The following is a 23,023-nucleotide window of genomic DNA, read 5'->3' as shown; positions in this document are numbered from 1 at the left end:
GAAGATGACAGCTCAAAATTCAGTTATTGTCTGTTCAACGCAGAGTACTTATAGCTGCAATTCAACATGCAACGAAATAAGCAAAACGAGCCTTACAAAAAAATGAAATTTTATTGATGGAAGCAGCTCCAAAACACACACACTTAGGAAAGTTTGTTTGACCCTTGGTGCTTTGAAAGACATGAATAGATTGGTACTGTCAGTTATACAGCGCCATAATCACCTTTCTCTCTGCAAAGTAGATAACTGGCCACTTAGTCAGTTATCGAGAGAGAAATTATCAAAGCTGAATGTTTATACTGGGAATCAGTATAAGCAGTGGGTTTTCTCCATCTGCTGGGGTGTCCGAAGGCTTGAGTGCATTGTGAAGTCTGGAAATGTGTAAATCTGAAGCAATGGTACAGACAGAGGTGCAGCATTGGCACACATGCAGCAAACATGGAGGAAGTTACAGGAGAATTTACAATAAATGGTCCATTTGAAGACACGTGCACATACAAAAACACAAGCTCTTGTGATCCTGCACGACATGAAAGTTTCCATTTCTACAGTCACAGGCACTTGTGTTTTATACAACAGCATTGCTGTGGTTATTACAAGTTTGAGGTTATATTGGGAAAATCTGTAAAGTTCCACAATCTTCACTGTAATGACATTATTTATAAATACAGCCGATGGAAGTTGCAACCAAACACCTGTACTTCAATGATGTGACTGAGGCTGTAAGCTTTGATTACTGGATGGGGGTGGGGGTATTCTTGATTAAAACACAAAACGGGTTGTGTTGCATTGTGTGTTTGTTTGTGTGCAAGAGAAAAGGAGTCAGGGGACAGCGGGACAAAGACATCATGTGCCGTCCTTCCTTCAACCAGTACGTAGGATGATGTGCACTCCGGAGTCGGTAAAAACAGGTCCACTCATGTCCCCTACTTTCAGAGCAAAGGAGGCGTCTTCAAAGGGTTTCTGCATTTGACCTACAACATCAGACAAAGGAAAAACACTCAAAACAGGAGAATAGTTGGCACTTTCATTCCCACGGTTGACTGACAGGAGATGAATGAAATTTCAGGTATTTATCATTGGTTGTGTTGTTAGTTATGTGGCTGGCAACCAACTTAGTGACTACAAATGATTGAATATCAACTACTAAAAACAAAGAGCCTTGTTTTAGTAAGCCACTACTGAGTCAGACATGTAGAATGCTGGCACAATTCTGTGAGAACACCTTTGTAATTTTGGTTAAGACAGTGAGTCTAGTCAAATGTGCTCCTGTAAGCTAACATGACATTAACATTGGGAAAAGAAACGTCTCCATAGCAGATAAGGAAAGTAATGAAAGCGTCTAGTTAGTTCTACCAGGGAGACACTCAGTCACCTCATCACTCCACCCATCCCACATAGTAGCACGTAACATTGATTTGTTACTCCTGATCAGATCAGTATATGAGGCTAATGATCCTAGTCTCATTATGTGGCGGCCCATGAAATCACATTCACATGTTTAAGTACCTTTCTCTAACGTTCACCTCCCACTCAACAAAAATGTACCTTATTTGAATCTATGCATCTTACATTATTCAATTATGAAGCAGCTGTAATCTGTATGCATGTTTGATACTTCTCTTATGTTCAGGTCAGTTGAAGAAACACATGCTCCTCTGCAGGTTAGGGTATTCACCAACCCTTTAAATAGCATTTCTCCCTTTCCGGAGGAAAAAGCTAGGGTTCTGCTGGGTTTCTGTGTAATAACAGTGCTGAGTTTGTCTAACCACTCCAGGGGGAAAGTTGTTTGGTTGGGTTTTGTTACCGAGTTGTTAACTACTGCTGCAACCTTATCCCAGTAAGCCACTGGTGAACTCCTTCCTTGTGGCTCACTAGTGGCTTACTTAGAGGCTTATTGTATTAAGTTGTGAGCCACTTCCTTTTGGCTCACTAATAAAAAGACAATTGTCTCAAATGACAATCGACAATGCTGGCACACATCTGTGAACACACCTTTGTAATAGTTGTTAGGACAGTGAGTCCAATCAGGAACTGGTCAAAGCTTATTTGTAGGTTGATGTGATGATATAAGAAAACAAACGTCTCCATAGCAGATGAGGAAAGTGACAGCAGGTGTGAATTCTTCAGTGGGTGCATGTCATTCAGTGTTTGGCCCTCAGTGACCTTCTTCCACGCTGATGCTCTGCTGCCTGACTCATCCTGTAGATTTTGGCAGTAGACAATGTTCGCTTCTAGATTGTCAGAGTGTTTGTAAGTCGAGACCTGGGCCTCCTTCCTGGACTCCAGTATATCACTGGTTTCAGACATTAGAAAACCCTGTTTCCTTCGATTTTATATTGCTGAAACATTAAGACGCTGCAGCAGAAACCATCTCACTCTTGACCAGTGATTACAAGGATTTAGAAGCGGCTTGAAGGCCGTGTCACTACAAATAAGATGACCCATGTAAAGAGCAGCAAACAATGCTTCAACTTAATTGTGATTACCGCTGAGTGTTCTACATAGCTTCAGTGATGTGATGCGTGTGTGTGTTTGTTATTATTTCTGTTTGTCTCCACACCTCTGCCAAACAACCCCAAGTCTCCACCGTTCTTAGCAGAGCTGCAGTCACTGAACTGAGAGGCCAAAGTCTCAAACTTCTCCTGTCCAGACTTGATCTGTTCTATGTACTCTAAAACACAAAGCAGAGGAAAAATTTGTTAAAATGGTCAGCCACCATGCCATCACATCCTCCATCCATCCATCCATCCATCCATCCATCACTGCTTACTCTGGATTAGTTCCAGGGCCTCGTCTTTGGTGCGTGTGATGTTTTGATCCCGCCAGGAAGATGGACGCCGTGACTGATTGTGCTTCACCAGGAGGTGAGAACAGCCAACCTGGAACAGAGAAATGTAAAGCTATTTAACTACTGGCAAAACAGTCAAGAATCAAAACAAAGGGGAGGCAAGAAACTGGATCGTCCAGTTAGGATGAAATTTTGCTCTTGCATATTTCTGTGTCCATTCATCTTTAAACGCTTCCATTTTCAAGTCTCTGCTTCTGTTTTAGCACACATGTGATTGGTCAAAAAGCAGCAATCAAAGGACGCATGCAGCTGTATTGAGCTACACTATTTTACCAAACTATTGCTCGTCATATTTTTATATTAATCGTTTTAGGGTCTGCATAGAAGCATCTTGCCTTGTGTCTCAGTGTCACACACACACACACACACACACACACACACACACACACACACACACACACACACACACACACACACACACACACACACACACACACACACACACACACACACACACACACACACACACACACACACACGTAGGTGGTTCTTACTGGAAAACACAACACACTTCCTACTTCCACGTTCCAATCCAATGCCAATCAAATGATGTAGGTGACCTATACAGTATGTAAACTGAAACTAAAAGTTAGAAGAGGCTGGCTTTTTTTGGGGATAATTTGTGTATGTACATGCATAACATTGCAGTATCTATTTAAGCTTGATTATCAGAGACAGGGACCAGCAGAATGTATAATTGATGTTTGATGATTACATCCAGATAGGAATCTGTTAATCGACTGCTGATGCAATCTTTGAGGCCAAAACAACAGCCCCGTTTCCTCAACTGTCATCTCTCAATGTTGTTGAGTGGGAGGAGTTGTGGTAGCACGACTCCTCGCATTTTGCACACTTCAAGATTTCAGAAATAAATGATCTTTTGCTAATGTACACTTGGCTAAATATGGCTTTGTACAAGCGTTTTCTTTAGGTTAGAATGAATGTATGTCGTAGTGATGCCAGTATAGCCACAGGCAAGTATAACGAATAGACAAATTAATCCTTATTTTGAGTCAAAATGTAAACATCAAAAACGAGATAAGCAGTTTTACAACACAATGAGGTTGCTCACATGTGCTACACTTCAGGGGTGACTTTAAAACTATAATAATGTGTATGTGTAATCATTGTTATGACTAAACAGGATCGCTATGATTCATGAAACATCAAGCTAAGTCAGTTAGTTATGTTAGTTATGTTAACCAAAATGCCTCTTGTATTTTAAAAAGCAAATGATTCCATTCTAGCTGCTGTTTAATCAGAGAGTGAATTTAGCCTCTTGTGGTCAAAACAAACGAAACAGAGTGTAAATGATATTCTCTTTGATAAAGGATGAGATTGGCCTAAACTATAAAGGGCTTTTCAGAACTCACAACTGAATCTTACATTTAAACGTTTCTACCCATGAAGCAGAGATGCAGCATCCCGACGAATGCAAGAGGGAGCAAGGATTATGCGGCGTGATCAGGGGCATGACTGTGTGTGCATGTGTAAAAGAATCCCACCAGCAGCTATACACTGATCTGTATCAACTTGAGCCACAGAAAAAGGAAAAACACACACACACAAACCTTATCTGGCTCTCCACGACCATCTCCCACTGGTCGCTCCCACTGGCTGGCATTGGTGATGTGGTTGAAGTAGTACACATTGCCTGCAAACACAGAAGGAGACACTGTGACACCGTAGAAGGGAGACTTTAAAAAAAAAAGCGCAAATTGTTATTTATTTATTTATCTGGAAAACCATCTGCGTGTGTGTGTGTGTGTGTGTGAGGATTGTAGGAGCGGCACACGACCGCGTCATCCCCGCAGAGTGACGTCATACAGGGCCCAGCAGCAGCCAGGTTTGAATAGATCAGCAGTGCAGCGACCACAATACAGCTAAACTCACAGCCAAACGTCAAATTCATGCAAACCCCCTCCCGCAGCACCTGATCAGCCTTCATTCAGCTCACAGCGACTCTGACAGCAGCGTCCCTCCGCCGCGGCTTCACATCAAACCGCGACGCTTGTGTTGCTAGCTGTTAAGCTAAGTTGACTACAAGCAACCATTAGCCAGCAAGCGTGTTTGTCTCAGTGTGTGTCTCTCACTACCTGAAGAGCGGCTCATTCGTTTCTCCCATCCTGAGGGTAGCTTCTCCTCGTCTGCCATTATTTGATTCCACAGCAGCGTTTATAAATTTAATTTCAACGTAGCTACCGTATGACAGCCTGGTCTGCAGCTAGGCAAATTACGACACTTTGCAGTCTATTTACGGTATGGTTTGATTTCAGATTAACGTCCGCCTCCAACTGTTGGGCCTTCTAGTTTACTGGTGAATGTCGACTGTCAATCAAATATGTGACAATTTGATTGGTAGGCACCAACCGATGCACTTTACGGTTAACGCGCCACACGCCGCCAGACGGGGACTAGTTCGTTCTGTTGCAAAATTTCAGGTGGGAATGTTGCATTTAAATTTACACTGTTAAACTTTAAAACAAGGATTAACATCATCAACACAGTCTGTTTCAGCTGGTTGACCTGTGTGCCGCCTGTGCTCTCCAGGATTGTCTTATTGTAACGTTAAAAGTTATGCTAGCTAATACTAGCCAAACAGCCAGGCTGATATAATCTGACCGTAAACAATCTTTGCCTATGTTCTGCATAAATGGGAAAATCGCGGCAGTAAATCCACATTTGGTGTCGTTAAAGATCAGTGTAGCCTGAGCAGTCGCTTTCCCATTGGTCCTTTTGGTTTTCACAAATAGATGAAGGTTTCTTTATTCGTATATCAGGCTTTATTTATTTGCAAGCTTAACTGTGTTTGCCGTGGAGCATTAGTTACCATGGCGACGGAGTAGTTTTAACATTTCGTTTGTCTATTTTTATATCCCTCACAGACTCTTTGGTTGTACTCGAATTTGTAAATTATTATCTAACAATATAAACTTATCTAATTATACAACACACACGTCTCTCTTATCTGCCTTGTTTCCGTTTTGTCTCAGGAGCCACAAATTAAAGATGATCGAGGTGGTATGTAATGATCGCCTGGGCAAGAAAGTCCGGGTGAAGTGTAAGTATCCTTTACTAAAGCAGTTTGTTCTGTCAAATGTGTGTATGACCTGGGGTGAAGTTAAAGCAGAGTGTGTCTGGAGTTAAATATGAGCACATCCAACTGCCCGTTCCTTAACTTGGTGCTTCAGCTCTGAGGATACCATCCTAGATCTGAAGAAACTAATCGCTGCTCAAACAGGAACCCGGTGTGAGAAGCTCGTGTTGAAGAAATGGTAAGTTACACCTCCTGGATATGTACTTTCCCAGTCACCTCAGAGTGTTCAACACAATCAATTTAACTCTTTGTCTGTGCAGGTACACCATATTCAAGGACCACGTGACTCTGGGTGACTGTATCCTTGAAACAAGTTTTAAACTGCTCCATCACTGTCAGCAGATCTATTATGACTATTGGGTTGATTGGTAGTTTCATAGAGCACTTCACTAGATAATTGTAGGTACTAAACCCTCTTGCGTATTGAATTTAGTTAAGTTTGATTGTGTTCCCACTACGGTGCTGAATTATTGTTTTAAATGATCAGAAAACAACTGGTGACGTCAAACTAATGAGGGACTATGCGTATAACGGGGACGCTGACTGTTACAATGCTGTTCTACTTAACCATGAGCTCTGTAGATGAGATCCATGACGGGATGAACCTGGAGCTGTACTACCAGTAGCTCACAAGATGACTGCAAATAGATGCCACACACACACACGCAGCTTATGGCAAACAAGCAGGATCGAACACAATGACTAATGACTGATATACACATTCAGTATTTCAGTCTTTCAATCCACAGAGCAGAAAATAGCAGACATTACCTCAACTTTTCAGATCACATTGGCTGTTAAGTATTAGCTCTCATACTATGGCTTGACAGATTTGGTGATATTCAATACTTTTTTTAAGATGTTTTGGAAGTAAACCTGATATTTATATACCTACAAGGATGAGTGCTGGTTCTTGATGTATGTGTTTGTTTTTTCCTGCAAGCTTTTGATTTATTTTGAAGGAGATTTGGTTTGTGATGTTTTAATGTGAAAAATATCCATGTAATCTCTAATGTAAAGTCATCATCATTTATGAGCTGGGACACACAAACTCACTGGCTGCCTATGTGCAGGAATAGCGATCAGTTCAATTGAGATTTTCCCTGGGATTTTAACATTGTTTCATTGAATAAATCGGGGGTTAAAACTAATACCTAGGACAATATCCCAAAATGTTTGTCAGAAATGTTTTCTCCTAACCTATCCCATTATGGCAGATGACGCACAATATCAGTTAAGTGTGTACACTGCTATGCAGAGGTCTGTCCCCACCCTGCATTTGTTTACAGTTAAAACAAGCAAAAAACTGTTAACTGGAAATGATAAATAAAGTTTTGGCCTCCAATTTTGCAGTGCTGTGGCTTTTCCTATTTCTCACCCGTCCATAAACTTCTCCTTTCCACCAACCGCCGTGACCTTTCTTCCGGGAGAGGACTTTTGATGACGTCTCCTTCCCGCAGTGACAGTTCAGAGCGGTCCATGGCTGAGAAGTCATACCTGGAGCTCGCCACACCAAAAGACCGCACACTGCCCCCTGCCGGACGGCGCGTGTCACAACATATTCCTGCCGCTGTAGAACACGCGCGTCATCCCCCTCGCAGGCTGGTCCACAGGTGAGGCGCGCGCCCACAGTGACTACAGGGCCCAGCCAGCAGGCAACAGCAGCCAGGTAGTAACAGACCCGGCAGTGCGGCGACCACGAAGCGGCCAAACGTCACATTCATGCCAACACACCCGCAGCACCTGGATAGCTCTCACCTGGTCGGCTGTAACAGCAGCTTTCCTCCGCCGTGGGTTCACTGGAAACCACGACGCAGGTGTTGCTAGCTGTTAAGCTAAGTAAACTACAAGCACCCATTACGCACGAGCGTGTTTGTCTCACTGTTTCCGGATTGTCAGTCAATTGTGTCAATTTGACTGGCGCACAACAGCTGAAGCAGTTTACAGGAAACAGGTCGCACATCGCCAGACGGGGGATCATTGCGTTCTATTTTAAAATTTCAGGTGGGAATGTTGCATTTAACTTTACACTGTTAAACCGTAACATCAACATGATGACGTTTCAGCTGGTTGACGTGCTGCCTGCGCTCTCCAGGATTGTCTTACTGTAACATTAAACATGATGCTAGCTAATATTAGCTAAGCAGCCCCACTTACTTAATCCGATCATGAACGATCCATGCGTATATTCTGCATAAATGGAAAACACGGGGCAGTAAACTCACTTCTGGTGTAAGGGAGTACTGGTCCGTCAGATTATAAACAAGGCTGAAAAAGTTTGAGCCTGAAGTTGGCTACGTTTAACCCCTTAATCTCCATTTGTTCCACTTTCTACTTTCACAATTGAACAAATGTACTCCAGGTCCCAAACTAGAAGACCATTATTTTAGTTACCATTATTTTATATAACTGTCTTTTTTGTTCCATTTGAACTTAAATAAGTAAATTCTGACCACTGAGCGACAGTGATGTGCAAAACACCCAAAGGAATTATTTGACTTCCTCAAAAATGCCCCTTGCCTTGTATACTTCCATATGTGTCATATCGGTCCCCAAAGCAGTTCTTCCTGAGGGGAACCTGAGGTGCTCCTGGGGATCGTTGGGTTAATGTTGTGTTTCCTTCTTGGATGTGCCCTGAAATGCCTTCAGTCCACAGCTTAATATTTTTCTTTCGGCCGTGAATCAGAAACCAACTTCACCATCATTTACACCCTTGTGACTTGATTCAGCAAATGCACGTCGCTCTTATCTGCCTTGTTTCCGTTTTGCCTCAGCAGCCACAAATTAAAGATGATTGAGGTGATATGCAACGATCGCCTGGGCAAGAAAGTCCGGGTCAAGTGTAAGTATCCTTCACTAAAGCTGTGTGTTCTGTCAAATGTGTGTATGACCTGGGGTGAAGCTTGAGCAGAGTGTGTCTGATTGATTGATTTGTGCTGATAAGTGAATTCAGTGAATTAGTTCAAAGTTAAATATAAGCACATCCTACTGCCTGTTCCTTAACGTGGTGCTTCAGCTCTGAGGATACCATCTTAGATCTGAAGAAGCTTATCGCTGCTCAAACAGGAACTCGGTCTGACAAGCTCGTATTGAAGAAATGGTAAGTTACACCTCCTGAATATGTATTTTTTCAGTAACCTCAGGGAATGTTTGAGGCTGTTATCTGTTCAACACGATCAATTTAACTCTTTTTCTGTGCAGGTACAACACATTTAAGGACCACGTGACCTTGGGTGACTGTATCCTTTAAAACATTTTGATTTTGCAGTCATTTTAAATCTCTTCTGTATTTCTTTTGCTTGTTTTATGCTCATAACTCTCTACATCACATCACAGAAATACAAAAAGCTCATGAATTCTTGTACTTGTAAATCAATAACATTCCCCAGGAGTCATTTAGCTCCCATGAACCGATGCATTTGTGCTCCAAATCGTCCTGTTGAAATTGTTACCAAAGTTGAGCATGATGTCATGCCTCGTAGCTCTCTCAAACAACATCCGGTCGGACCGTGCGAGACAGTGCTGGAAAGAGTAGAAGCTCTAGGGGATCCTGGCCTGGTTTGGATTCGGGCGAACATTGACAGTTTTCTCTGCAGTGAGGGGGGCTTCTGTCAGATCAGGTGTCCATAGGCTTCATGTTCTGTATTTGTAGTTTTTAAGAAAAGCATATCAAAGTGGGTGGTTTTACTTTTGCTGAAGGATTTTAATCTGTCCGTGTTGTTACAATGTTACAATTTTACAGCGTTGACCTGGGGGTCCCTTTGCGGAAAGAGTACATTGTGTAATAATGCATTATAAACCTGCGTGGATTGTGTTTTCACCATTTGAATTATTTCTAAATGATCAGAAATCAACAAGGATCATTTCTGATTCAGTGAAATGAATGAGGGTTTATGTGTGTTTTGGGGACGTACACATAAATGTAATATCACAATGCTGTTCTACTTAACCATGAGCTCTGTAGATGAGATCCATGACGGGATGAACCTGGAGCTGTACTACCAGTAGCTCACAAGATGACTGCAAATAGATGCTACGCACACACACACACAAGCTTTTTTTTGTCTTGTGACCTCTGAAAATTCAGCAATGTCACAGGCTGCATATGTGCAGAAAAAGTGATTTGTTCAATTTGGATTTTCCCTGAGATTGTAAGATTGTTCCATTAAATAAATTTGGAGATAAAATTGTATGATCTAACGGGTAAATATCCCAAAATGTTAGTCCGAAATGTGTTCTCCTAACCTATCACATTACCACAGGTGACACACAATATCAGTTAAACAAATTAGTTTTATTCACATCGCTAGACATTAGATCATAGCATCGGCCCTCTCTCACTCACACACAGCACATGTGCACATGGATTAATGCAAACAGGCTCCTACACATAGAGGCCTACACGTCTCCTCTGTGGACAGGTCAGCAGTAATCGGAGTTATCCTCCTCCACATAGTTTGCCGGGAATAACCCCACCTGGAAACGCAGGAGCACCACACACTGCATTTATTTATTTGCGGTTTAAAAACAAGCAAAAACTGTAACTGGAAATGATAAATAAAGTTGTGGCCTTCTAACTTTGCAGTGCTATGACTTTTCATATTTCTCACCCGTCCATACACTTCTCCTTTCCACCAACCGCTGTGACCTTTCTGGGAGAGGATCTTGATGGTGTCTCCTTCCCGCAGTGACAGTTCAGAGCGGTCCCTGGCCGAGAAGTCGTACCTGGCCCTCGCCACACCAAAAGACCGCACGCTGCCCCCTGTCGGAAGGCGCACACATTGCAACATGAGTCAGAAACAGTCGCATCATCTCCTTTAAACGTTGTGTCATCTCATCTCTGTGTGTAAGAGGCCAACAAGACTTCTACCTGGTGTGGTATTTGGGGTGTTATTAGGTGTGTCGCTTTGCTCTGGCTGCTTATAGGGAGTATGCAGTGTGGTGTCCACCTCCTTGAAATACTCCTTCAGTGAGTTCTTCTGGTAAAACTGAATCAATTCCTAACAGAGGAGACAGACAAGGAAAGGGAGAGTTGGAGGGAGAGTAGAACGCCTGCTACAAAATTGGGTAAAATCTACAGTCAAGTGTTTTCTGTGGTCAGCGATACAAGTTTTGTTTTGGATGGGAGGACGTACAATCAAACCCTTGAATGCTTTCTTGTCGTTGATGCGGTAAAGGCCTTCAGCAGAGGTGATCCTAATGTGTCTGATGTCCATGTTGAATCTGAAAGAAATGAAAGATGTATTCAGATACCCCACTACCCCCACATACTTGAATTTCCACACAAAATGGAGCCATGCTGTTCCGGATGAATGGATGGGAGCCTCACTTGATGCTAATGGCAAATTCGCCGCCGTCCTTCTGCCGGACGAGGAAGGTTCCATCAGACCGGGACACGAGGAGGTTTTTGGCAGCAGTGCGATCCATGGTCCCCGCAAACCTTAAAGAGCAGAGACAGAACCTTTTGTTTAAATTTGTGGCAATTTAGTGACAGTTCAGGAAGCGACAATATCCTGAGGTTACCAGTGGTGTGGTGAGGTGAAAATATGTAATTTCTGAGGGTACTTACCAGTGGAAGCCTGTCAGGTCAGGGGTTGGCCTCTGAGGAAGCATGAGAGCACACAGAGATGCTTATATGTTAAATCTGTGGTCAGGTGGTTACTGGTGGTTTTCACATCCTGACACAGATAACAAGCCAATACACCAAATGTATATCATTATGTGATATGTGTACTTTCCAGAGCCTGCTGAGGAAACACCTGCACGAACCCACTCAAGGTCTTATACATGCTGACATGGAGTAGGTTAGGCCAGGTGTTTTCTGTCATTTTTCTGGCAGTTTCCACATTCTATCACCTTGGACAGAGCTAAGTGTGTCTGATTCCACTGGCTTGTGACACAGTTGATCCAGTTGACTCCAGTTGTGCAGCTATCGACCTTTTGAATTTGTTTTGATCATACATTGTGGATGAAGAGTATCGGATCTAAGTGGTGCTTACACTGTGTGGGACTCACAACACAGACAGGGCTGGACAGTTCCATTATCCCCCAAAAATACCCAATTTCCTAGATTACCTAAATAAGAAGGATATCATTTAATAAGTGGCATAGCAAAACATTTCTGTCAATGTGCAATTAAAAAGGCATACATATACACTTAGTAAGTCTAGCAGTCTTACTCATGCCGAACGTTGTGTGAATGTACTTGTGTTATGTGTAGTTTCCCGTGAAGGAGTTCGGGTCGTACTCACAGAGCTGTAGGGGTGAACTTTGTTGCAGGGGAACCATCCTATCTGACCGGTCGTCAGGTTTCTGCCCTGAGTGACGCATACCGCAACAAATCACAAGGCTGGCCAAGCAGTCCTTACACATTTCAAATTTATGAGTCATCTTTACTACAAACTCTGTACACTTAACGTTCCTGGAGCCTTTCTCTAAATTAAACTATAAACCTTCTGGGCAGATTCTGGTATTCACTCATTTCAGTTCAGTGTGAAACCTGCTTCAGACTAGCAATCGATCACAAACAAAGCAGGTTGCCTTCATTACTTTGAGTGTAGTGGTGGCCAGCTGTTTTTAAATATTTAAAGTTTATCACACAATATACTGACAAGGAAAGGAAACAACAAAACAATACTGCATGCAAGACCAGCTCCACTTTCAAGAGCGTGTGTGTGTGTGTGTGTGTGTGTGTGTGTGTGTGTGTGTGTGTGTGTGTGTGTGTTCGTTCAGATTTACCTCCCACCACGGCAGGTCAGCTTCAGCCCGGCTCAGCTCAATGATATTGCCTCTGGAGAGGTGCAGTGGTTGGCCAAAGCCTACAGGGGGCGGCGGCAAGCCATAATAGTCTTGGTTCACCTCCATTTTAGGAAGTCCTGAAAGGGCACGAAGGAAGGAAAAGAGTTGGTTTTCACATTTTATTTGATAAAATGAACTCTACTTTTACATTGAATGCATATTTCTTGTTCAACCGAGATCACCTGACATGAAGTAATAAATCTGGACCATTCAAAGGCCAATAAAGAACCACAAACCTCACACTCTCTTATTAAGTTTAAGGCTGTATTCAGACCTGGCTTGTTTGGAGCATTTACCCCCCTAGAGCGGTTGGTTGTGGTCTGTGTCAACACCGCAATCGCACTCAAGTCCGGACTAAATCAACCGATTCGAGCTTGCAACTACTCCACGGAACAGTTTGTTTGCATTGAGAAAGCAACCGACTCAATAAACCGATAGAACTCACTTGCTGTACCGTGTATGCAATGCATGATGGGGAAACTTTTGCTTTGAATAACTGGCTGCAAGTGCTGTTTACCACATATACAGAAAGTATATGCGGTAAACCGTTATTTTAAGCTATTTCTCGTTGTCACTCAGTGGACAGTGTGGTTTATGGTGTTTATTTCAGGAATCTACAAGTCTGCTTAATCATCAGGGTTTTTGTTTATGCTGATCATTGAGGTTTCAGGAGCGCATAAAAAGTTAACTCAAAACCCTGTTACCGAGAATTCATTCAAATGAATATTTTAGATTAAAGTCTGAATTTCTTACCAAGGCTGACATGCTGAGAGGACCTGTGAGTCTTATTCTACGGGGGGAGAAATGACAAAATGACTGTAGGTTAGAGCACAGCTGTCTCATACGCTGTCAAAATGTATTCTTTTCAGGAGTAATTAAAGCAGTGTTGCCTCGGGCGGATGATAAAGGAAGGCTTACCTTCTTCATGGTGCCAGAGTGATCTGAAATTTGAATTACAAAGACGAAGCTCAATCAGAAGTAATCATAACCTCACATACCCCCACACACACACACACGTGCAGGCTTATACGTACCTGAGTTTCGTCCACAGACAGGGACTCTGCCTAGACACTCTTTATGTGCAGCCATTCTACAGCGAGTGCAGCGATAGCCCTGGAAAAATATCCCTCTGCAGAAGGGGGGGGGGTCTTTAGCTTCAGTGAACAAACTGAGTGGATCTGAGAGGGGTTAAGTTTACACAAATACCTTAAGAGCATAGAGCAGGCCTTGCAGCAGGTGGTCTCCTCAAAGCAGTGCATCTGGAAGTCATGGTTGTTGGCTGTGGAGTTTTCTGGACACATATTTGACCTGTAACCATGAAGAACAATTCTCGTGACCATACGGTTGAACTGAGCATTTGCAGAACCGTGTTTGTGAGTTAGTGAGTTTTGTCATGGAATTAAGCCTGGAATATAAAAGAGAGTTTCGACAGTTGACACTGGACAGAAAGTGACACTCTGCACTTAAACCGAAGCATTACATTTGACAAATGTAGACAGATGTATTTGCTCCAGAGATGAGTAAACAGTGAAACTGCAACTAAACTTCCTGCAGGTGAAGACCGGCCTGGACAAATCGAATTTACACAGTTCCTTCTTTCTCCAGCGATGATGATGATATCACTTTCTTTTGCCTTACAACATTTCAAATAGTTTGGAAATCTTATTTGAGGACATTAGTCATAAAAAATGTCCATGATTAGGTTTGTTCTCTTTTGTTGATTCTCATCCAATCTGTTCTCAAGTAGGAGATGTGTGTGTGTGTGTGTGTGTGTGTGTGTGTGTGTGTGTGTGTGCGCGTGTGTGCGCTCACTTACTGTGCCATTTCAAACTGTTCCATCCATTTCTTTTTTAGTTCTCTGGTTTTGAAGAACAGATCATACCCAGATTTCCCATAGCAGTCCAGCAGCAGGAACACATGGGACCACTGCACACACACACACACACACACACATACATACACACACACACACACACACACGCACACACACACACACACACACACACACACCCAGAGAGAGAGGCATACATAGTTTGAACCTTGTCTTATAAGAAAAGTGGAATGAGTGAGGAAAGGAAAAGCTGATTACTTTCTTGTTTTCCTTCTCGCCTGCAGTTTCATCTCGTAACTGGTAGTGCTGAAGATCAACGATCTCCTTTAGTTCAAAAGTCTCCCCACTCTTCTTCTTACATACAAACATGGCCTTATCAAAGAGGAATGCATACCTGACACAGAAAAACACACACAAACAAGGGTTAAAAATGGCGTGTAACATTACCAAAATAAGACAGGCAGACAAACACCACACACACACACACACACCTGTCTTGTTTAGACTTTTTCTCTAAGCTGCAGATCTTCATCTCTCCGTCGATTTTGGGTCGACCGTACAGCGCGAGAGACTGGGTCTACCGAGCAAAGCAGAGTGAGGATGACCACATAACCGACAGAATAAACATCATAGAGAAACGGATCCAATGTAAAGGCTGTGACCTCACCATGTTCTCTATGGACAACTGGAAGGTGGTGATCTGTTTGATGATCTCATTGTCTCGCTTCACCTCATTCACACACTGCGCCAGGTCCTGGCAACACCAGACAGAGAGAGAGGAGCTAATAAACAGAAATCAGAGAACACCTTCCCCTGCCAATGCACAGGCCTCTGTGAGCCAAAACTCTATAAATGGCCACATGGAGGCCGCACCTGCACCAAAGAGTGATCGCTTGCTCCTCGTCCATAGCCAAACGTTCCAGCTAAATGTGATTTGTCATAGTTTATGTAAAATCCTGCCAACTAACACACTGACGAACAAATAGGAACATCCTATTTGGCAGAGGTAATAATAAAAGCAGATGAAAGACATTTAAATATCATCCACACGTGCACACACACACTTACTCTCATAGCATCGAGAGCTGTGCGAAGGTTTTCCTTGTCTGTAGCGTCTGTGGTGTGCTTCATTAGCTCCTGCGCACACAAATGAACCAGTTTAGTAACATAAAAATGGATCAAATATCAAAAATGGATCAAAAATGGATCTACACACACACACACACACACACACACACACACACACACACACAAACCTGTAACAGCAGATGATATTTAAGGACCCTCTGCATTGGGACCATGAGCAAATCTCGAAGAGAAAAACGCCCACTATTGGCCCTCTTAGAACACTCCTGAGAGAGAGAGAGAGAGAGAGAGAGAGAGAGAGAGAGAGAGAGAGAGAGAGAGAGAGAGAGAGAGAGAGAGAGAGGAGTGTAAGACATCTGAAATAAATACAGCAGTAAAACCCCTTCCGTCCCTGCATCTTCCCCCTCACCTCCAGCTTCATCCTAATGTCCTCCCTGGTAGTGGAAAGCTTGTCCAGGTGTTTGGTTGCTGTTTCCACTTGACTACAGTAACGACCGTAGAGTAATAGCCTGAGAGAGAGACAGAGAGAGAGAGAGAGAGAGAGAGAGAGAGAGAGAGAACAACATTGTATTGATGCATCAAATCAGAAGCCTCAGGACAGCACTGTAGGCGAAAACGCACTCTGATGGAGACATTGACAGTACATTGACATGTCCGCCCAACAGTTTCTGTTCTGGAGGGGAGACGCATCAGGTAAGCTTGGTTAGATATTCCTTATATTTATGAGTGTGGTTATTGGTTACCTCTCCTTGTACTTCAAGAAGACCTGGTGAAGATTCCCGGCTTTATTGTTTAGAATGGAGCAACGGAGCTCCTCCAACAGATTGCGATGGGTCTCAGCCAACTCCTACACATGCGCACCAACACACATACACACACACACACACACACACACACACACACACACACACACACACACACACACACACACACACACAGAGTAAACAAAGGGAAGAACAGCATGCATGACCAGTTGTAAAGCTGTGCCTCCTTTCATACCTCAACGTTGATGAAGATATTCTCAATGTCCTGAGACTGGAGGAACTTCTGAAGAGGCCTCATGAAGTGCTGCACACAGGAGAAAGCATCTCTAAATGTGTGTACAAGCAATGACGTGTGTGTCTTTGTTCATATATGGGTGTGTTGGTGTGTTGTACCTGTAATATTGATTCCAGTGTATCAGAGTATTTCTCCTCCGTCTGTCTGATCTCCTGCAGGCAGCACTCTCTTTTGTCTATCCCAGTTTTCTGCTGCTGTATACACACACACACACACACAAATATAATCAGTATCCAGTGGTATTAATTGTCCAGATCGATTAGTGACCAGAAAGATCTGAATCTAACACACATTGGTCTTTGTTTTCTTCAGGATGAATTTGATCAAGCAATGAAGTACACACACACACACACACACACATTGATATATATTGCAAACAGTATCAGTTATTTAAGTATTAAGGACACAGTTTGTAGTATTCTGTATTTTTACTTGACCTTAACCACACACAGAATAGAGTTCACTGTCTATTTCAGCTCCTTTCCTTGCCTTTCTGTGAACTCCAAGCTTGTGTTCGTCTTTTCCATCCAAACTTCCAGCAAAAGCTCTTAAATTCTTTACTGTTGCTAGATAATAATTTTTTTCGCGGTTTCTGGATATGCAGTGTCCGCTGCTTAACTCCTTAAATCTAAATTTAGCACACATTTTTTCTCACATGCATCTCTGTGTAGGATATCTGCTAAATGACATTCCTGGAAAATGATAGAAGATGATGGTGATGTATAAGAGTGTTGTGAGGTTCTTCTCCAGCCCAGCAGAGTAGAAGAACAAATGGATTTGGGTTTACAAACATAAGTGAGAAAACTCTCGTCTCCACAAAAAAAGCTGTGTCATCCAGAAGAAGGTATGTAAAGAAAGTGGCTGCAAACGATACTCCTTCACCAACTCAAACCCCCTGTTTTGGTTGAACTATTTAGGTGTGTATGTGTGCGACCCCACTCACAGTTTCGACTTGTTCATCTTGTCTCATCAAGTCTTCATATATCTCATCTCCTTCATTCTCCTCATCCTCCACGCACTCATACAAGTCCTCATCCTCATCCACTGTGTCACTGACAAAACACACACACACAATGCAAAACAATGTTATTATCAGCATCATTGTCTTAGTGTGCTTCAGCGCAGGTTTTCTGACTAAGATATGACCTCTGTCATTTGAATATTGCTGTTATCATTTTAAGTAAGCATCAGCTATTATTCTGGTCTCTCTAGAGAAGGTTTCAGCTCATAAGCCACACGCACATTGCCAGAATATTTTTGTATATACAAGTGTGTGTGTGTGTGTGCATGTATATATATATATTCATATAACATCATATTAATAGCCTTACCATAAATTGTCTTTGATAATGTGTGTGTCATTTTGATTATGGGTCAAATGATCTTGTTATTGCATTGATCAAATTCCCCCCAAAATTTTGTCATTTTTCTTTGAAATGTATAAACAAGAACATGCCTCTCCTCCTCATCTGATATCAAATATTATGTCTGATCACGTTACCAGACAGAGACACACACTCACTCTATCTGATCAGACAAGCCGCTGTAGATTTCATCATCTGGTGAGGATCCTTCCAGTGGAAATGCCCTGAAGTGAATAACACAAATATTATGATCAAGTGTGTGTTATGTTGCGACTAACATGCCGCACACCGTCATGTATGAGTTCTGTGACACCCAAACAGTTTGTGAATTGCTCAGAAACACATAACAAAACAATATATTAATGAATTAATTCTGGAACAGAACTTACTGGAATCCTCTTTGTGTCGCAATGGAAGAATGGGACAAGATGGACAGGGTATGTATGACCTGCCACACACATACACACACACATACACACACACACACACACACACACACACACACACACACACACACACACACACACACACACACACACACAGAGTTGTGGTACATTGCGCAGACAGAGACAGAGACTCAAACAGAGCTGCTTTTATCAGAGAGCAAGAGTGATTATTGATCATGGAATCAAACGTGTGTGATGTTAAGTTCCAAGTGAAACAGCCTGAGTGTGTTACCTATCTGGACCTTTTACACTTTATTGCAAGAGAAAAGAAAAAGAATCTTGACATTTTTACCACATACTTTGAGTGAGAAAACACTTCTGAACATGTAAGAGTTCCTTATCTGAGTGATCAATGAAACAGATGGATTGAGCTTCTTTATCTCCTGTTGGAAACCTTCTCTCTCACTTTCAAAGGTTTCCTCCACGACACAAAAACGAAAATGTTTTTGAAGAGACGAAAAACAAAGTCGGAGGAATGGTTATGATAAGTCTAATTATATGAAAGCTCAGATTTGTTTTACACAATAGGATCTGTTCATTCTCAGCCCATTAGTCAGTGAGAAAAATGTGCATTGTCACAATGTTTTTCTGAGTTCTGCTTTCATTTGAAGCCCCTTATGCTACCAGTGCGCAATATTTGTCTCACTTCCTCACACTTCCTCTGGTGTGTTTATTTTACTGTAACAGATTACTGATTGGGAGCAGTAAAGTGAAATGGGCAGCTAGTTTTATTCTGTTCTCCTAAATGCCATTTCCTCTTACTTTGAACGCAAAACAAAAAAAACCTGTTACTTCTCGTGCAATGGCAACGAAAGTGAAAGAGAGTTGCAAAATGTTGAATTTGTGAGATCAGTCAGCCTATGCAATCACTAAGCTGCTTCCTGGTAGTGTGGGTGTCTGCAAGCTGCAGTGAGGACCCTGACCACACTTCTGACTTCTACCAGTTATGAACTGTGCGCTATACACACACTTGATAGCTATGAGAGGAACAACTGTGGGGTCCATACCTTAGCAAAGTCTCGTACATCAAAGAGATCAAAGGCTTCGAACAGTTCACTCTTCTTGAGATGAAACTTCTCGTGGCAAACTCCCAGAAATTTCCGAATATTCTTCAGGCAAAGGAACTAAAAACAAACATGCACGCAAATACCATCACACAAAGAAAAAGAGGAAGAAACATAGTGCATTCAAAAGCAGTGTTCTGATAGACAATGCCAAGTGTCAAATGTGTAAAACACGCTTTGGGTTGTTTGTAACTGATGTTGAGCCACGCTGACCATGTGGTATGATTCTAAATGAAGGAATATGGAGAGCAGAAATTTATGACTTATATATAAACCATAAAACACCACAGGCAACACAATGTAATCTGAATACCATGGTGGTCAGATGTGTACAGCTTTAAATAACTTCCTGAGTCTCTCTCTCTCTCTCTCTCTCTCTCTCTCTCTCTCTCTGCCTCTCTCTGTCTCCCTGTCTCTCTCTCTCTCTGTCTGTCAGTCTGTCTCTCTGTCTTTTCAGCAGTGGGAAATGCGGAACCCTAATTTGAGAAAAGAGGAAATGTTGAGCTCTGACTGATACTGCTGCACTAAACGCCACACTGTCATAGGTGAATATTAACCGGAGCAGCTGCACAGAACACACACACACACACACACACACACACACTGTGTATGTGTATCACTGTGTGTCAGGGACTCATCCAGTCTTCAGCTGATTACCGGATGTTTCTTCACCACTCTTGACCTCATGGGATTTCCCAGCATTACCCATGCACGTGCCAGCAGTGCACAAGACACTTACCACATCATGGTGAGCCCCGGTAGCTTCCCTTAGGAAGTTTCAGCCACTACCACGTGACACTGTGTCATATCTGTGATCACATTACATTTGTGCCGCCTCTCGTGTTGTTCTCCTCATACACACACTCACAGCTGCTGACAGATACAGATCACCATATTTTCCTATCTGAGAGCTGCTTAGTGGTGTCTATGGAAATGGAGCAGGAAAATGTGTGTGTGCATGTGTGCTACCTGGGACATCTGTGGGCGAAGGTTGATTTCTCTTAGGTTGACGGCCTGAGACATAAGGTTGTTAAGCAACTGGCACAGCAGCACCCCATCTCGCAGGGCTTGAGCCAGGTCACACACCTGGCAAAACACGAACACACACACACACACACACACACACACACACACACACACACACCCTGATTAAACTGAATACCAAATACGAGGAGAGTGCTAGCCAGTGTGTGTGTGTGTTGGTTTTTGCATGTATTCACCTGTGAGCTCTCCCAAATGACTCGATGGTTCTCTGGAAGAACCCGGCACTCGATCAACCACGATGCACACTGCCGCCACAGCTCCATCTGCACGTTTGTGATTTCTCAATGAACGTAGATAGATGATAGATAGATTTAATACAATGCAGTTTGACCTTTTTGTGAGGAGCTGGATATGGAAATGCTTGGTAAATTTGAGGTAAATTAGTTACAAAGAGTGAAACCACAAAAGCAAATGATTTAGGTGAGAGCGGTGTGTAGTCATGCAGCAGCGTTACTCAAAACGGCCTCATTGAAAGAGTTAGAGTGTCAAATAAGTCACTCTGGACTCCACCAAGTGAACCGTAGAACTTAATGTTTTTGAATGTTCTATGAATGAATATTAATTAACAAAATTGTTGAGTGTTAAAATCTGATCTCACCTTCAGTTTCTCTGTTGTCTTCTTTCTTGTCGTTCGCCTCCCTGTCCTTCTTTCATTGTCAGCCTTACACGCTCGCTCTACCCTTCTTCCGTGGTGGGTGTTCTGCAGAGCTGCACTGTGGTAAAAGCTTTTAACTTCATGCCGCAACTTCCTTTTTCCTCTGACGCTCACATACACACAATCACACAGACAAAGTTGCTGCTGCTGCTGCGGCGGCTGCTGGTGCTGCTGCTCTGAGTGGTTTATGTTCATAAAACGTTACAGGACGTGTGAAACTAGGCGTGAAAATTGGTGCAAACAAGAGGAATGAGAGTAGAGCATTAGAAATGATTAACCTATTAAAAATGTTTGTGTGAGCTTAATCAGCCACAAAACGGCTCAGGCAGACCGAGCCGACTGCAATTCTTGGAAGATGAACCCGTTGGGATAGATTTTAAATTTGAAGGTTGAAATCAAATGGTAGAGAAAGAAGCTCAGATGTGGTGAACAGCAGAGTGTGTTTTGTATGTATAACATATAAGACATAAATCTGTATAATGTTTCAGTCTGCACACTGAAATTTTTAACTAGAAGGACACTAATTACAGCCCATAACTCTGCCATGGCTGAACAAGCCCCAAGTCTTCTTTTAACATAATAATAATTCATTCATTTATTCCTTTTTTCAGTACCTTGCACTTCGAAGAGAGATTCATCCCCTGTGTCTTAAGTATCTATGAAAGCAGTGGGCAGCCAAAGTGAGGAATTCGAGGACCAACTCCTTGTCTACAGCCTAGTGCCTTGATCAAGAGAGAGAATCAGGGAGAGAAAATGGGCTTCAAACCCACAACCTTTTTGCTCCAACTTGCAATGTTGCGAAATCCTTTTTAAAACCTCTGTATCTGCCCGGGATCCAAATCTTTCCCAGCTTCTCAGTTTACTGTGTATTTGTCTGTCTATGTGTCTCAGCATTGACACAGCCCAGTCATACTGCAGAACAAATACACACCAGGGCTTTATTAACAATTAGATACAGTTGTCAGTAAACAAATGAAACACATTTGGATATAGCTTCACAAACAAAACCTTTATGACCCCAGCGTGAGTCATTAATTTGAATATCTGGTCATGTCAGTAACAGTACACTGGCACTGAACACCTGCACTCACTCATATATCTGCATATATACGCACTTTGAACATATCTTCAGCCACCAAACTGCTATGTCATGGCTCTTACAGTAAATTATTTTGATAATGGATGAATCTACTTATTACTTTGATCTTAAATCATTTACAAGAGTTTGTTTCTTATGGTGAGATGTAGATGAGAAAGACAAATCAAAAGTGATAATTCCCAACCACAACTAATAACAATTTCAAAATTAATTCAGCAAATTTGATATGGATGCTTAAAATGATAATAGGAGAAAAGAAAGAAAGAAAGAAAGGATAGGTTATGGCGTAATCAGCAAAACCTAGTGTGTATTTCCATAATAAAAGCATTTTCCACAATCTTCCACATCTTTAAAACTCCTGCATCAAGGTTGAACCGAAATGTAAGCTCTGTTTTTGTGGCTACACAACTGCATTATTGTTAATGTCATAAAGTCTTTCTGTGAAAGGCTGATGCTTCTGGCCTCTTCTTGCTCTGAGCCTCATCTATAGGGCCTGTACCGTTCACTTTACTGCTGAGTCTTCTTCTTCTTTGTTATTTAATGGTTGGAAAATGTTGAATAATGGTGTACATTCATTTCTAATTTTTTAAGTTGAGTAGTCCCTTGATAATCAAATCATTTGACAGCTC

At 42.3% G+C, this 23,023-nt stretch overlaps 4 protein-coding genes across 7 annotated transcripts; 2 read left to right on the top strand and 2 right to left on the bottom strand.

Annotated features, from left to right (window-relative positions):
* Window positions 1-92: 92 nt before the first annotated feature.
* Window positions 93-5,104, bottom strand: pin1 (peptidylprolyl cis/trans isomerase, NIMA-interacting 1). The gene is made up of 5 exons (XM_076148198.1): window positions 4,948-5,104; window positions 4,423-4,505; window positions 2,774-2,882; window positions 2,564-2,674; window positions 93-974 (listed from the first exon to the last, which is right to left on the bottom strand). Exons 1-5 carry the CDS (start codon window positions 5,003-5,005, stop codon window positions 865-867), a joined length of 471 nt encoding a protein of 156 aa, XP_076004313.1. The 5' UTR covers window positions 5,006-5,104; the 3' UTR covers window positions 93-864.
* A 103-nt stretch (window positions 5,105-5,207) lies between these two features.
* On the top strand, window positions 5,208-7,293 carry LOC142997033 (ubiquitin-like protein 5). The gene is made up of 5 exons (XM_076148199.1): window positions 5,208-5,292; window positions 5,845-5,916; window positions 6,043-6,126; window positions 6,209-6,246; window positions 6,531-7,293. The coding sequence occupies exons 2-5, from the start codon at window positions 5,861-5,863 to the stop codon at window positions 6,572-6,574; spliced, it is 222 nt and encodes a 73-aa protein (XP_076004314.1). The 5' UTR covers window positions 5,208-5,292; window positions 5,845-5,860; the 3' UTR covers window positions 6,575-7,293.
* A 287-nt stretch (window positions 7,294-7,580) lies between these two features.
* LOC142997034 (ubiquitin-like protein 5) lies at window positions 7,581-10,525 on the top strand. 2 transcript variants are annotated; one of them, XM_076148201.1, is made up of 5 exons: window positions 7,581-7,952; window positions 8,726-8,794; window positions 8,965-9,048; window positions 9,150-9,187; window positions 9,913-10,525. In XM_076148201.1, the coding sequence occupies exons 2-5, from the start codon at window positions 8,739-8,741 to the stop codon at window positions 9,954-9,956; spliced, it is 222 nt and encodes a 73-aa protein (XP_076004316.1). In that variant the 5' UTR covers window positions 7,581-7,952; window positions 8,726-8,738; the 3' UTR covers window positions 9,957-10,525. The 2 variants fall into 2 exon arrangements, with proteins under 2 accessions (XP_076004316.1, XP_076004315.1); XM_076148200.1 differs by having other exon boundaries at window positions 7,681-7,952; window positions 8,723-8,794.
* vav1 (vav guanine nucleotide exchange factor 1) lies at window positions 10,222-21,417 on the bottom strand. 3 transcript variants are annotated; one of them, XM_076148196.1, is made up of 29 exons: window positions 21,239-21,414; window positions 20,817-20,920; window positions 20,566-20,682; window positions 19,540-19,656; window positions 18,476-18,534; window positions 18,245-18,310; window positions 17,666-17,774; window positions 16,821-16,916; window positions 16,663-16,731; window positions 16,407-16,510; window positions 16,073-16,172; window positions 15,834-15,929; window positions 15,646-15,714; window positions 15,245-15,331; window positions 15,069-15,154; window positions 14,836-14,971; window positions 14,563-14,672; window positions 13,953-14,054; window positions 13,781-13,875; window positions 13,665-13,687; window positions 13,500-13,536; window positions 12,687-12,823; window positions 12,200-12,265; window positions 11,518-11,549; window positions 11,278-11,388; window positions 11,084-11,171; window positions 10,819-10,948; window positions 10,559-10,710; window positions 10,222-10,424 (listed from the first exon to the last, which is right to left on the bottom strand). In XM_076148196.1, the coding sequence occupies exons 2-29, from the start codon at window positions 20,901-20,903 to the stop codon at window positions 10,371-10,373; spliced, it is 2,535 nt and encodes an 844-aa protein (XP_076004311.1). In that variant the 5' UTR covers window positions 20,904-20,920; window positions 21,239-21,414; the 3' UTR covers window positions 10,222-10,370. The 3 variants fall into 3 exon arrangements, 1 of the variants encoding a protein (XP_076004311.1); XR_012961800.1 differs by lacking the exons at window positions 10,222-10,424; window positions 10,559-10,710; window positions 10,819-10,948; window positions 11,084-11,171; window positions 11,278-11,388 and having other exon boundaries at window positions 11,531-11,549; window positions 11,948-12,265; window positions 21,239-21,417; XR_012961799.1 differs by lacking the exons at window positions 10,222-10,424; window positions 10,559-10,710; window positions 10,819-10,948; window positions 11,084-11,171; window positions 11,278-11,388 and having other exon boundaries at window positions 11,534-11,549; window positions 11,805-12,265; window positions 21,239-21,417.
* Between the last annotated feature and the right edge of the window lie 1,606 nt (window positions 21,418-23,023).

Source organism: Genypterus blacodes, unplaced genomic scaffold (assembly GCF_046128005.1).
Source record: "Genypterus blacodes isolate CSIRO-AG114 ecotype Tasmania unplaced genomic scaffold, CSIRO-AGI_Gbla_v1 ptg000039l_1, whole genome shotgun sequence".
Classification (NCBI taxonomy): Eukaryota; Metazoa; Chordata; class Actinopteri; order Ophidiiformes; family Ophidiidae; genus Genypterus; species Genypterus blacodes.
This window is presented reverse-complemented; position numbering and strand designations above follow the sequence as displayed.

Coding starts and splice junctions, on each gene's coding strand:
- vav1 (XM_076148196.1), bottom strand. CDS start 20,903: ATGGAGCTGTGGCGGCAGTGTGCATCGTGGTTGATCGAGTGCCGGGTT. Junction 14,972..15,068: donor AAAAAGTCTAAACAAGACAG/GTGTGTGTGTGT, acceptor TTTCTGTGTCAG/GTATGCATTCCTCTTTGATA. Junction 10,949..11,083: donor AAGCATTCAAGGGTTTGATT/GTACGTCCTCCC, acceptor CTCCTCTGTTAG/GAATTGATTCAGTTTTACCA.
- LOC142997034 (XM_076148201.1), top strand. CDS start 8,739: ATGATTGAGGTGATATGCAACGATCGCCTGGGCAAGAAAGTCCGGGTC. Junction 8,795..8,964: donor AAAGTCCGGGTCAAGTGTAA/GTATCCTTCACT, acceptor GTGGTGCTTCAG/CTCTGAGGATACCATCTTAG. Junction 9,188..9,912: donor CCACGTGACCTTGGGTGACT/GTATCCTTTAAA, acceptor TGAGCTCTGTAG/ATGAGATCCATGACGGGATG.
- LOC142997033 (XM_076148199.1), top strand. CDS start 5,861: ATGATCGAGGTGGTATGTAATGATCGCCTGGGCAAGAAAGTCCGGGTG. Junction 6,127..6,208: donor AAGCTCGTGTTGAAGAAATG/GTAAGTTACACC, acceptor TTGTCTGTGCAG/GTACACCATATTCAAGGACC. Junction 6,247..6,530: donor CCACGTGACTCTGGGTGACT/GTATCCTTGAAA, acceptor TGAGCTCTGTAG/ATGAGATCCATGACGGGATG.
- pin1 (XM_076148198.1), bottom strand. CDS start 5,005: ATGGCAGACGAGGAGAAGCTACCCTCAGGATGGGAGAAACGAATGAGC. Junction 2,675..2,773: donor GGCCCTGGAACTAATCCAGA/GTAAGCAGTGAT, acceptor TTTGTGTTTTAG/AGTACATAGAACAGATCAAG. Junction 975..2,563: donor CTTGGGGTTGTTTGGCAGAG/GTGTGGAGACAA, acceptor CTGATGTTGTAG/GTCAAATGCAGAAACCCTTT.